This window comes from Gracilinanus agilis, chromosome 2 (genome assembly GCF_016433145.1).
Source record: "Gracilinanus agilis isolate LMUSP501 chromosome 2, AgileGrace, whole genome shotgun sequence".
Lineage (NCBI taxonomy): Eukaryota > Metazoa > Chordata > Mammalia > Didelphimorphia > Didelphidae > Gracilinanus > Gracilinanus agilis.
This window is the reverse complement of record NC_058131.1, coordinates 414,571,541-414,586,483: the sequence shown is the minus strand read 5'-3', so window position 1 is coordinate 414,586,483 and position 14,943 is coordinate 414,571,541. Positions and strand designations below refer to the sequence as shown.

The window sequence follows — 14,943 nt, the reverse complement described above, 5'->3', positions numbered from 1 at the left end:
CTACAATCTTGAAGAGCATTGCCTTAGAAGGTAGTGACATCCCTATCACCGGAAGACATCAATCAGAGATTGTGTGGCTAAAAGAGATCACAGAATTTTAAAACTAAAAGAGACTTAATAGAGATACTCCAGAAGAAAGAGAGAGGAAATGGGGCATAATGGTTGAAGAGCTGACATCAAAGCCAAGAAATATATGGATTCAAGTTGTGCCTCTGACACAAAACTTAACAAAACAGGGAAGCACATTTGGAGGGAGAAGGATACACTGTACTAGATCTGTTATTTCATGGTTACAGGGAACTCCCAGTGAGGGAAGTCATTGATCAGACCCTACTTTACAGTCTCAGAGGGAAGCTTCTTCACCCAGGAATTCCCTATACCAGTGAAATCACAAGCCCATTCCCAATCATTGCTTCCCAATCAAAGGAGATCAATGCTTCAGTTGGAAGGTTAAACTAGATAATGTCTGAGGTGTCTTCCAACTCTTAGAGTCCAAAAGGGTCTATGAATCATTCCTACTAAATTACAAGGGGTGGCAAGAGGGCAGGGGATGGAGTTGGCTTACCTAGTGAAGAATTGGCACATAGTTTTTTGTCGTAGCACTCAAAGCCTTCTCTGGCCCTCCATCCATAGTTTTTCCCCTTCTCTATGATGTCAACCTCTTCAAATTTGTTCTGGCCAACATCTCCACAGAAGAGCCTCCCTTGCCCTTGCTTGGTGATGGGGTCTCCTCGGTCGAAGGAGCAGCGCCACATGTTCCGCACGCCATAGGCATAGACTTCTGGCCGGGCAGATGGGTCATCAATAAAGGGATTATCAGGGGGGATTCTGTACAGAGGCCCTCGGTCATTGTGATTCACATCAATCCGTAACACTTTGCCAAGTAAGGCTGACCTGGATACAATTAGAAGAGAAAAAAAGAGAGCTTAACAAAACAGGGAAGGGCATTTGGAGGGGGAGAGGTACTAGATCTGTGATTTCATGGGTATAGGGAACTTCCAGTAAGGAAAGTTACTGATCAGCCCCTGCTTTTTAATGTACGGTCTCAGAAATTTACTTCATACATTGAGAGGTTAAGTGATATGCCCAAAGTCAAAGAGCCAGTATAGGTCAGAGACAAGGATTAAACCTAGGTCCCCTCTTAATCTCAAGGCCAATTCTTTATCTGCTATGCCATACTGTTTCTCTTTTATATGTAGGTCTTTAGGGTCTACAAAGCTGACAACCATTCATTCATTCATCCAGTCACTGTGCTAGATCCCATGGTTACAAAGACAACATGAACCAAGGAACTTTCTGTCCTCAAGGATCTTGTTGTTATTGTTCAGTCATTCAGTTGCGTCCAATTCTTCATGACCCCATGGATCATGACTATCTGTAGAGTTTTCTTAGCAAGGATCCTGGAGTGGTTTTCCATTTCCTTCTCCAGTGGATCCTTTTGTCAGAGAATCAGAGGTTAAAAGTGACTTGCCCAGGGTCACACAGCTAAGGAAATGTCTGCAGTTGGATTTGAACTCAGGTCTTCCTGACTCTAAGTCCAGTGCTCTAACCATTGAGTCACAGATGCCTCTAATATGTACTTAATTTTGGATAATTATAAGTCATTCCAATTCATTCAGTCTAAAACCCTTATTTTATAGACCAGGAAACTCAAGTCCAGCTAGGTAAAAGTACTTGTATCACACATGGAATAAGTGACAGATTCAAACACACACCTAAAATCTTTCAATCAATTCAACTAAACAAACATTTATTCCAGATTGCCAATTAAATAAAAGATCTTCCTCATTGTTTTCTTAGTGTAGTTTTAAAATCTTGACATTCATTTTTAAAACTGTAAGTTCCAAATTCTCTCTCTCCCTCCATTCCCTCCCCCAACCCATTGAGAAGGTAACCAATATGATACTCGTTATACATACAAAGTACATTTCCATATTGGCCACATGAGATCCTACAGTGTTTGAAGCTGGAGGGAAAAAAACATCAGGATAAATGAAATGTGGTCTCATGGTCTAGGACAGTGATGGGCAAACTTTTTAAAGAGGGGGCCAAAGGAAAGGAAATGCTCATCTGTCAGTCTGTTTCTAAGGCAACTCTTTAAAGTTTCATTGTATTCATCAGATTAGGAATAATGTTGCCCAGCTGGATAGAACATTTCAGGCCCCCCTCCAAATCTGGCCCGAGGGCCATAGTTTGCCCATCACTGGTCTAGGAGGATGATAGAACACAAGCACAAATAATTATAGTGTGAGATCAAATGTGAACGAATATCAAGGAAGAAATAGTGCTTCATTAGTTCAGAGGAAAGAAGAATTACTTCTGACCATCAAAATCAAGGAAGGCTGTAGAGAAGAGGTGGTTTCTCAGCAGACCTGGAAGAATAGGCAAGATTCCAACTGGCAAAAATGCATGAGAGGGCAGGGGAAGGAAAGGCATTCTAATTAATGGGAACAGATAAGGGAAACAGTAGAGGCAGAAAACAGCGAAACATGTGAAGGCAATAATGGATCATCTACCTTGGCTAGAATATAAATATGTGAAAGGGCATGGTGGGAGGTGGTCAAACCAAGTGGAGCACCAGATCCTGTCAGAATGCCTAGTTCTAACTGTCATTGGTTCCAAGATAGAAGAGTAGTAAAGACTAGGCAATGGGGGTTAAGTGATTTGCCCAGGGTCACACAGCTGGGAAGTGTATGAAGCCAGATTTGGTCCCAGGACCTCCCATCTCCAGACCTGGCTCTTCATCCACTGAGTCACCTAGCTGCCCCCAAGTTATTTTTATTTCTTTACATCTTCGTTTCCTCATCTAAAAGAGGAAAAACATAACTCTACTGCCTTTTTCCTGTGATTGTTTTTAGGATCAAATAAGCTGAGTCCTCAGTTCCTATTTTCTGAAATTTGCCTTTAAAGTCATTCAAAAAACTAGTAAGTGCATAAGGTCCTTGCACCATAACATGTGAAAGCAAAAATCACTAATTGTGATAGGTTTAATTATTGTAATTAGCAATGTACTCTCTATTTTTACTTGGCCTACTCAGAAAGATTTCTATCATCTCTCCAAGGGAATTAAGCCAGCTGCCTTGAAAATCTAGAGTCTTTACTTACACTAGCTAAATGCTAATTTTGTTTTTATATTTAGTAAATTTATATGGGCCGCCTGTTTACTAAATTGGAAGAAAAAGATAAGTAGAGTCAACTCTCAATTATCCATGCCAATGAGGAGAACTGCTAGATAAGATGATCTAAAACCACAGGGCCTTGACAGCCAAAGATAGCTCTCTGGTCTCTCTCTTTGAAGAAACTCCTACATAGGACTCGGATTTTCAGCAAATGATCCTCACTGGGGGCTAACTAAAGATAAAAATATACACGTAGAAAATAAGAATATAAATGCACACTCTCAACACTACTTTTCCTTAATGTATATTAACTGACATAATTCAATCAATCAATTAAAAGAGAAATAAAAGTGTCCTAATGTTCAGTTGAAAGAGCCTGGTCAAAAGCAGGTGCTTCAGACTGGAAGGGATCTTGGGAGAGCAAAAGCCCATCCCTTCCTTCCTACTATCTCCAGCAAGGGTGCACTTGTAGTGTCCTAGTAAAGTATCCTGATTCAGTGGGCACAAACTCCTCTCCACCCCATTTCCCTCCCAACCCTGTGGCAAAAAAAGAGCCCCTTACTTGTTTTGTGAGTTTCCAAACTTCCCAAATGGATCTCCTGCCATTCCTCCATCCCCAGTGAAGATGTAAAGATACCCATCATCTCCAAAGAGCAGTTGTCCCCCATTGTGGTTAGATGCTGGTTCTTCAATTTCCAAAATTATCCTAGTAAAAAGAAAAGTCTCCCAGGTCAGAATGTCACATTTGAATGGGATCACAGAATCCAGAATGAGATAGCTGGAAGGAAGGGTCCTTGTCTCTATAGAGTCCTTTCCAACTCTGACATCCTAGGTCTACAATTCCAAGAATACAGACTATTAGAACTAGAGGTAGCCTCTGAGACACAGAACTTAGCACGTCAAAGCAGGAAGGAACCCCAGAGATTAAATAAATCTGACCTACTCATTTTACAAAGATACTGAGGCCCATAAGGAAATAAATTATTGGGCTATCCTTACTTATTTTATTCAACTGATTTATTTTCATTCAACTCAATTCTCTGGACAGCTCCTCTCCAGCTACCTTGACCCTTCACTCCACCCGGGGGGGCTACTTACCATTCATTACTTATTTCAATCCCAGTTCCCCTCATTTTTTGGATTGCTCTACTCTCTCACCTAGCATTCTGCCCTGGTATGAGTCTACCTGTTCCCTTCTTACCCTGTCTTGTACTCCTCTTTAGTTTTCCAGCTGCCCTTTATGTTTTGTCTTCTTATTAAAATGCAAACTCACTGAGAGTAGAAATCATCTCATTTTTCTAGTATCTATCTCCCCAGCACTTAGCAGGGTGCTTAGAACATAGCTTTAAGAAATGCTGCATCCACTGGACTACTAACTATTCCCCAATCTCACCCTCCCCACTTCTCCTGATCATGGACTCAGGTTGGTACCCATGCCACAAAAACTTTCCAGGCCCATCTCAAGTATCAACATCTCCTAACACCCTTCCTTTCCTGATTCCCAACCAAAAAAGACCAAAAAGTCTTTTCCTCCTCATATTTATTATGGCACTTGATCTAGATCTCTACTGGGCCCATATTATATTCTCTCATTAATTGTAATACCTTATCAGGTAGCTCAAATAAGTATTATCTCCATTTTACAGATATAGAAACAAGTTTGAGATGTAAACTGATGTGCTCAACCACACTACTAGTAAGTAATTAAAGCAGAATTTGAATCCGGGACTCTTGATTCCAGGCTACTTCTGACTCTTCAGAAAGTGGCCAGTGAGATCTGGCTATCAGGGGAGAATGACGAAATCAGAGATGGCCTTGTGGAAGAGGTGGTTCTGAAATGGATTTTCTTTACCATGCTTCAGAAATGTCTTTATCCAGCAACCTTACTCCAGCTTTGAACTTAACATCCTGGAAGTATTTGTCCCTGTGGTCTCTCCCTCCAATTAGTTGGCTCCTTCTAGAACTCCCATCTAAGAAGGACATCTAGACCAGTCATGTTTCAATTCATTTCCAGGATGTACTTTGGGTTCTCTCTTACCCTCCCCAACCCTTGTCCTTTCTCCACCTTTTTCGGCTTCCTTTTTTGTGTTATCTTCTCTCATTAGAGGGAACCTCCTTGAGAGCAGATAATTTCTTTTTCCTTGCCTTTGGATTCGCAGTGCTTTGTAATATGTCTGGCAAATAGTAAGTGATTACTGACTGACTGAACCTTAAAAGATGAGTAGAGAGAAAGGGGCATCTTTTCCAGGCATGGCAATACAATCTATGTACTGATGAAATATAAAATGGAATGTCCCAGATACAAACGACCATAATTTATTTGGAGAAATTTTAAAGGAGAGAATAATGAAACTAAGAGGGAGCAGGGCGATAAAATAGCACAATTGAGTTACAAATGGAGAATTCCAAAGAAGGGAATTAACAGAAAATATTTATGCCTTTTTATCCTTACTTTATACACTGTTCTGGGAAACTTGATGATCTTATTTTCCAGCCCCTAACAGATTAGAGCATCCAGTCAGAGTGAAAGAAAATGGTTGTTGAAGATAAGCACATGGACAAGAATGAAAAAAGGCTTGCTGATATTCAGAGAGAAATCTGAAAATTATTTTCAGCCTAGTGAAAGGGTTGAACAAGAAGCACTATGGCTTATTAGAAAGAGCACTGGGTTTATAGATAAGAATTTAAATACCAACCCTGCAACTTATAACCCAATGGGCAAGTTAATTACCCTCCCTTCATAATCTGGGCCTTTCCCACCTTTCCAATCTTCTCATATCTCTCTCCTCTCCAGGAATTCCCTGATCCAAAGGCACTAGCCTCCTTGATGCTCCTCACATACGACAGACATTCCAGCTCCCAACCCTGGACATTTTCACTGGCTGTCCCTCATGCCTAGAACTTTCTCCCACTTTTTTTTAAACCCTTCCCTTCTGTCTTAGAATCCATACAGGAATTGGTTCCAAGGCAGAAATGCAGTAAAGGCTAGGCTAGTGGATTGAACTGGGGGAAGGGGGGAAGGGAGCTAAATGACTTGCTAAGGAACACACAGCTAGGAAGTCTTAGGTCACATTTGAACCCAGGTCCTTCCCACCTCTAGGCCTGGCATTCTACCTACCAAGCCACCTAGCTGCTCCAATTCATTCCCTCTTTTATCTCTGCCTCTACCTAGAGTCCCTTGTCCTTCAAGAAGCCTTTTCTAAGTCTTCCTACATGTTAGTGGTTGCCCTCTGAAATTACCTCCAATTTATCCTGTATAGATATATTTGCAGTTGACTTGACTCTGTAAGGTCTCAGTTTCTTTATTTGTGAAATAAGAAGTTAGATCAACCAATTAAACAGCTTCAAGCATTTATGAAGTTCTTATTATGGCCTAGGAGGGATAGATACTGAAGGATGGGGATAAAAAGAATGGGTTAGATCAAAATGATCTCTTGGGTCCACATCATACCTCTAAGTTTTGAGTCCTAACATTCTATAATTTTAAACTTTAAACAATCAAAGGAATATATGATATATTTGATAAAAATTTTCCATTTCAAATTTTTTCTTAAGTTTTGCTTCTCAAAGGGGTGAGTTTCCACTATCTAGAAAATGTAACTGAAGCAAATCAGTCAATTCCAGAGGATTTCAGACAACCAAAGTCCTATTGTACTTTTTTCCTCTGACTTCCTCCCTCCCCTAGGAATTCTGGGTTAAGTTCTCCCCAAAAGGCACTACCTTTCAGATCTGTGGTCCACAGTATTCATGTCATCAGGGGAAATCTTGAACTCACTGATGCGGATCCTCTCCTCGTAATCGACCTCCACAGAGTAATACACATAGACTTTCCCAGTATGCTTAAACTGAGGATGGAAGACAATGCCAAGAAAACCCCTCTCGTCCCCTTCCCAGGGAGAGGTGAGTACAGCCTCACTGATGTTCAGAAATGGTTTCTCCAACCTTGAACGGTTGGGGAGGTAAGTCCAGATCAGCCCCACCTGCTCAGCCACAAAGAATCGGTGAGTGCCATCATTGGCATGCACCATGGCCACAGGGTTTCGGAGACCATTAGCTACCTCCACCAGGCAGAGCTCCAGGCAGCCTTCTGTGTCAGCCCTCACCTGACCCAGGTTCACATTCAGATTCTCGTTGACCAATAGGCGAGGGAAGCAGTAATCAGCATCATCAAGTGATAAGTAGCGGCAAAACTTGGCCCGATTTGTTTCCAGGGCCCATAACTCTGGGTCTGGGGAGAGATGACGGAATATGGTCCTGCAATTCTGCCATACATCTATACAGTAGTCCTTACAGAGCCCAGGCACTGTCCGGAGGGGTGTGGATGGGTCCTCTGCATCAAACAGGTGTGCGGCATATGGAGAGCATTCCTATAGACACAGAGAAAAACTGGTCTTCATTTTTACCCCAAAGCCCTTGTGGCCAACAACTGTTTTTGTATGTAAAAGGAAAAGGTTATTTAAATTTCCCTCAAATGGCTCCTCTTATGCCACTTCCTCTAAGAAACCTTTCTGGATTACTTAGAAGAGAGATAATAACTGTGAATATCACTCTAGAGAAAAGAAACCTGTGGTTTCACTGATATAGGGAACTCCCAGCTCTCTCAACTCTCTCAACCAATACAATATGACAACTTCGCTAAAGGAAGAGTTCCATGCAGCTCTCCTTAAGTTGTATGGAACACTAAGAAGCTAAGGAACTTTCCCAGGGTCACACAGCCAGTATGTAGAGCAGGCAGGACTTAAGTCTAGTTCTTCCTGGCACGGAGACCAGAGATCTATCCACTCTCCCACATTCTTCCCTGCTAAAAGCTATTCCCACATTTATTCACATTTCTATAGTACTTTTAAGGTTTGCAAAGTGATTTCCCCACAAAAATCCCAAGGAGTAAGTAATATAAGTATTAACATACCCATTCAATAAGGGGCAGCTAGAGGACTCAGTGGGTAGAGCACCAAGCCTGGAGTCAAGAGGGCCCAGATTCAGATCTGGCCTCAGATACTTTCTATATATGTAACCCTGGGCAAGTCACTTAATCCCAACTGCCTAGCCCTTACCACTCTTCTGCCTTGAAACTGGTACTTGTAATGACTCTAAGACAGAAGGCAAAGGTTTTTTTAAAAAACCAGATCCATTTTATAGATGAGAAAACTGGTTTCAAAGAAGTGATTTCATTTATTAATCTACTCATTCTTCTATTCAATAAGCATTTATTATGTGACCAATCATATAGGCACTCTACTAAGTATCAATGATATCAAAACAAAAAACAGAAGTCTTTGCCCTCAAGGAGCTTACATTCTGTCACATTAAAGTAAGTGGATGCCAGAGCCAAGACATCAACTCTTGCTCCTTGACTTCAAGTTCCATTCCCCTTCTACACCTATACTGTTCCCATGACTTTTTCCTATTTGTTCCCTTATTAATGTACTTACTACTTTTTGGTTTTTTATTCCCTTGCACATTGCCTAGCATTCAACAGATACCTAATAAATGCTTATCAAATTGAATTGATAAAAAAGTAAACAATCCCCTATTTTGCTTAGTATCTACAAATGCCCTATCCAGTTATCCATGTGTTGTCTAGATGCTAGAAAATATGTACATCCATAGAATCATGGCATGCTAGAGCTGGAAGGAATTCCAAAATCACTAATGCAGAATAAAAGAAAATCTATTAATCACACAACTATAGAATGTTTGAGCTGGAAAGGACCTTAGAAATTACCTAGACTGACCCCTTCATTTTACCAAAGAAGAAACTGAAGCCCTGGAGAGGGAATATGACTTGCCTAAAGCCATAAAGCAAGTGAATCACAGACTTCATGTTATATTCATAAATTTGGCCAATATGGAGGAATGAAAAGGAGGGAAAGGAGAGGAGAGTGAGGGAGTGAGTAGCAAAGAAATGAAGAAAAAAGAAGGAGGAGGAGGAGGACAACGAGAAGAAGAATTTATATGTGCTTACTATGTACTAAATATACATTACAAATATCTCAGTTGATCCTCACAACAACCCTAGTAGGGAGGTGCTGTTATTATCCCCATTTTACAGATGAAATTATTACCTGAAGTACTAATGTTCTTACTACATACCAAACCAAGTCAAAATCAGGCCAGTTACAACAATGTTGCAGAACAGTGTCAACAAGCATTTTAAGGGTTCACTATGTACCAAGTTCACAATATACCATAATAACAATGTTTCAAAAGATACCTGCATATTATATGTCAAATTATTCAAAATCCAAACTTGTTACTGACATTATACTTGAGAATCTAATAGAAACTTCTGTGACCAAAATTTGGGAAATGAATAATAATACGTGCAAGAAATATCTCTGGAAACTCCCTAGAATTCTTTGTGTGGAGTCAAAAGATTGTCCATAAAATTTTTTTTTAAATAATATTTTATTTTTCTCCAATTACATGTAAAAACAACTTTTTAACATTCGTTTAATTTTTTTTTTTGAGTTTCGAATTCTCTCCTTCCTTCCTATCCTCCCTCCTTTACTCCCTCCCATCCTTCTCCCTTCCCTGAAATGGTAAACAATCTGATATAGATTTTACATGTGCTATCATGTAAAACATTTTTCCATATTAGTAATTTTCATACTTCATTCATTCAGTATACTTCTCCTCAATCACCCCTGCTGCTATGATGGATAGAGAGACCTATGAGGCACAATTCCTGCCTTCATCATTTCGTAGGAGTGATAAGGTATATACATAGCAGCTTGTGGTTAAGTGCTAAAGGGTAGATAAAAACTAATCTTTGGAGTCCTTTTTGTCTCTAGGATAAAGTACAAAATCTTCAGCCCATCATTTAAAGACCTACACAATCTGGTTCAACTCCTTTTGCAATATTATTTCATATTATTCCCCTTCATGTGCATACTCTCTTCTTTTAGTCAAATTTACTGTACCAGTATAACACACTGCTGTATTTCTGCCTCTGGGACTTTCCAAGAAGTGGTTGCCCAAGTCTGAAATATACCATCATGTTTCTGCCTTAATATCCACAGCATGTATAGTGTCTCACACATAGGATTTAAAAATATTGGTCTTACAATTATGCTTTTTAAAAAAATGACCAAATTGTTCATAACCTTTATGACTCAGTGATGTCATTGCTACATATAAATCCCAAAGATATTAAAGACAATAAATATAAAAATATATACCAAAATATTCTTAGTAGCACTTAATTATATTAGCAAGTACTAGAACAATGCTAAATAAATTGTGGTTCATGAGACAAGACTACCATAAACTGTAGGAAGCAACAAATATAAAGAATTCAGAAAAGTATTGGAAGACATGAATTGATTCAGAGTGCAAAAAGACTAGGAAAATGAATATTTATAAAATTATATGTATAATATACAATTATGTGTATATATTTAAATATACATATATAACTCATGTTAGCAATATTTATATGTATTTATATACACAGGTATATGTTGTATGTAGTTTTTAGGGATTTTATTTATATCCTTGTAGTTGTAATTACAATAATGTAACATAAATACATGTAATGTTCATATATATAACATAAATTATATATGCATATAATATATACACATAACAACAATGTAAACAGAAATAATGTTTTTAAATATTGAATACTGTGTAATTATTGTGATCAAGCTTGGCTCCAGAGAAAAGTTGGGTAAATACACCTCCCACTCCTCTTTGCAGTGTCAAAGAACTGTGGATGTGGAATATTACACATACTCTCAGAGATGACTGATGCATTAATTAGTTTTTGAAAAATGCTTTTTTTCTTCTTTCTAAAAAATCTTTGTTACAAGAGATGGTTTGTTATATAAGGGAAGCGGAGAAATATTTTGGAAATAAAGATAATAAAAAAAGACAGGATATCCATAAAAATAAGATTAAAAGTAAAATAAGAGTTTGTTGGTTGAATATTTGCCATGCTTTGAAAAGAAAAAGTTCAGAGATCTCTAGCTTTTGAATCCGTTCTTTCAAGTGGAATTTATCAACTAATTGATAGTTTTCAAAACATAAAATATATTCTGGTGAGAGATTCTGGCATAATAGAAGTAAAAATGACAGCATTTATGCGCTTTGCAAAGCAAATTTTACATAGATTATCTCATTTGATCCTTACTACAACTCTGTGAGGTAGATGCTATTATTATTCTTATATTAAAAAGGAGAAAACTGAGACTATATAATATGCTATATAAATGTAAGCTTTTGTTATTATTCTTATTGGAATCTAAAAGAATTTCAGACCAACAAGATAAAAGTTCATATGGAAGAACCCCATATGAGAAAAATAATTCAAAAGACAGTTTTTAAACTGTTGTTCAATCATTTTTTTCAGTAATGTCTGACTCTTTGTGATCGTATTTTGAGTTTTCTTGGCAAAGATACTGGACCAATTTAACATTTTCTTCCCTACCTCATTTTACATATTAGGAAACCGAGGCAAACAATGTTAAATGACTTGCCCAGGACCACACAGCTATCAACTATCTTTCTGATTCCAGACCTGAAACTCTTTATCTACTACATCACCTAGATGCCCAGAGGGCAGCATTGGACCTGGCAAAGCACCATAGCATCTGTAGACCAACAGATGGCAGCAGAGAGTAGCTCAGCAGAAGGTCTTGGCTCATCTCATTTGATGGCATCCTCAAAGGCTCAAAAGTGGGGGTTACTCTGGCTTTATCACTTTCTACATTTATGTCCCAAGCCAGACATATTCTCTACATGTGCACCCTTTGATATGGTACCAGAGAGAACAATGAACTTGAAGTCACAGGAACTGAATTCAAATCCCAGCCATCCACTGGGCAAGTCACTTCAACTTTCCAAGGTTCCTTTTCCTCATCTGTAAAATGAAGGTATTAGACATGATGGTCTCTTAGACCCCTTTTAGCTGTATGGTCAAGTCAGCTAACCAATAGACACCTGCTGTGTATAGGCACTGTGCCAAATCACTGGTGGTATGATCCTATATAACATCTTCCCTGGCCACCTGTTTATTTCTTTTTTTCCATTAAAATTTTTTTTATCTTAATTACATGAAAAAAACAATTTTTTAACCTTCATCTTTTTAAAGTTTGAGTCAAATTCTCACCCATCCTCTTTCTCTCTCTTCCCTTCCCCCTCCCTGAGACAGCAAGTCATCTGTTATAGACTCTTATATGTGTAATAGTATAAAACTCTTTCCATATTAGTTCTTTTTGTGAAAGAGATCTCAAACAAACAGAAGAAAAGAAAAGAAATAAAATGAAATATACTGTCTTGGTCTGCATTCAGAATCCATTAGTTTTGGGGTTTTTTTCTTTGGAAGCAGATAGGGTTTTTGATCATGAGTCCTTGAGAATTTTTTTTTGATCATTGTTATGCTAGGACTACCTAAGTCACTCATAAATGTTTATCATATAATGTTGTCTTTACTATGTAAAGGGTTCTCCTATTTACACTTACTTCACTTTGCATCATCTCATGTTGGTCTTTCTAGGTTTTTCTTAAATCAACCTCATCAATTTTTATAGAACAGTAGTAATCCATTACAATCATATATCAAAACTTGTTCAGCCATTTGTCTCATTCTTTACCACCACAAAAAGAGTTGCTATAAATATTTTTGTACAAATAGATCCTTTTTCCTTTTTCTTAATCTCTGGGATATAGACCTAGCAGTGATATTGTTGAACCAAAGGGTATGCACAGTTTTAAAGCCCTTTGGGAACAGTTCTAAATCACTCTCCAGAATAGTTGGATCAGTTTACAACTCTACCAACAATGAATTAGTGCTCCAACTTTGCCACTTCCCTATCAGCACTTTATTTTACTTTTCTGTCATATTAATCAATCTGATAGAGATGTTTTAATTTGCTCTAATCATGAGCAATTTGGAGCATTTTTTCACTTGACTATATATAAAACATTGATTTCTTCATCTGAAAATTGCCTATTTGTATCCTTTGACCATTTATCAATTGAGGAATGATTTGTTATCTTATAAATTTGACTCGGTTCTCTACATATTTGAGAAATAAGGCCTTTATCAGAGATAACTTGCTATAAAAATTTTCCTCTAGCTTTCTCCTTTCTTCTAATTTTGACTGCATTAGTTTTGTTTGTGCAAACATTTCAGTTTAATATAATTAAAATTATCCACTTTATATCCTATAATGCTTCCTATCTCTTGTTTGATCATAAATTCTTCCTTTATCCATATATTTTATAGGTAGACTATCCTAAGATCCTCTCATTTGCTAATGGGAATACCCTTAATATCTAAATTGGGTATCAGTTTTGACCTTATCTTGGTATAGAGTGTGAAATTTTGGTTTATACCCTGTTTCTGCCATACCTTTTTCCAGTTTTCCCAGGAGTTTTTGTCAAATAGTGATTTCTTATCCCAGAAGGTTGGATTTTTGTCCACCCAAATTTCCCAGTCACATGTTTCTCCTTTACCATTAATCACCTATAGAAGAGTATACAGTGACATGGCCTGGTCACTTATTTTGTTGTGCTCTTTCTCTTTTGTTTTGGATTAAAGTTTTCTCTATTTAGTAAGAGAAACACTTAGAAGAGAGGTTCTTGAAATGTGGCTCTACATGAATGCTGATTTATAATTACATTACTTTAAAATGGGGTAACTTTTGGGGGACTTAAGTTAAATGGACACCAGGAATCAGGAAAGGAATAGGGGGAGAGGGGAAAAGAAGAGTTGGTAAAGATGAGAAACATATTCCAAGAAGGAATTTGTTCATGAAACATAGACTAAAATAACTTCATAGTTTTTTTTAATTTTTCAATCATTTATTAATATTCATTTTTAACGTGGTTACATGATTCATGTTCCTACTTTCCCCTTCACCCCCCGCTCTCCCCTCACCCATGGCCGACGCACATTTCCACTGGTTTTATCATGTGTCCTTGTTCAAGACCTATTTCCAAATTGTTGATAGTTGCATTGGTGTGGTAATTTCGAGTCTACATCCCCAATCATGTCCTCCTCAGCCCATGTGTTCAAGCATTTGTTTTTCTTATATGTTTCCTCTCCTGTAGTCCTTCCTCTGAATGTGGGTAGCGTTCTTTACCATAAATCCCTCAGAGCTGTCCTGGGTCATTGCATTGCTGCTGGTACAGAAGCCCATTACATTCGATTTTACCACAGTATATCAGTCTCTGTGTACAATGTCCTTCTGGCTCTGCTCCTCTCGCACTGCATCAGTTCCTGGAAGTCTTTCCAGTTCACCTGGAATTCCTCCAGTTTATTATTCCTTTTAGCACAATAGTATTCCATCACCCGCATATACCACAGTTTGTTCAGCCATTCCCCAATTGAAGGACATACCCTCCTTTTCCAGTTTGTTGCCACCACAAAAAGCGCAGCTATAAATATTTTCGTACAAGTCTGTTTATCTATGATCTCTTTGGGGTACAAACCCAGCAATGGTATGGCTGGATCAAAGGGCAGGCATTCTTTTATAGCCCTTTGAGCATAGTTCCAAATTGCCAGCCAGAATGGCTGGATCAGTTCACAACTCCACCAGCAATGCATTAATGTCCCAATTTTGCCACATCCCCTCCAACATTCATTACTCTCCCCTTCTTTCATTTTAGCCAATCTGCTAGGTGTGAGGTGATACCTCAGAGTTGTTTTGATTTGCATTTCTCTAATTATTAGAGATTTGGAACACTTTCTCATGTACTTATTGATACTTTTGATTTCTTTACCTGAAAATTGCCTATTCATGTCTCTTGCCCATTTATCAATTGGGGAATGGCTTGATTTTTTATACAATTGCTTTAACTCCTTGTATATTTGAGT

General features: G+C 38.2%; 1 protein-coding gene across 1 annotated transcript in view; it reads right to left on the bottom strand.

The window, feature by feature from the left end:
- HHIPL1 (HHIP like 1) overlaps positions 1-14,943 on the bottom strand; it is a 99,678-nt gene that overhangs the window by 58,428 nt on the left and 26,307 nt on the right. Inside the window, exons 2-4 of the mRNA XM_044659902.1 lie at positions 6,840-7,486; positions 3,682-3,825; positions 566-894 (exon numbers count right to left, since the gene is read on the bottom strand). Of these exons, the coding sequence (XP_044515837.1) occupies positions 566-894; positions 3,682-3,825; positions 6,840-7,486 (1,120 nt within the window). The remainder of the gene's footprint in view (positions 1-565; positions 895-3,681; positions 3,826-6,839; positions 7,487-14,943) is intronic.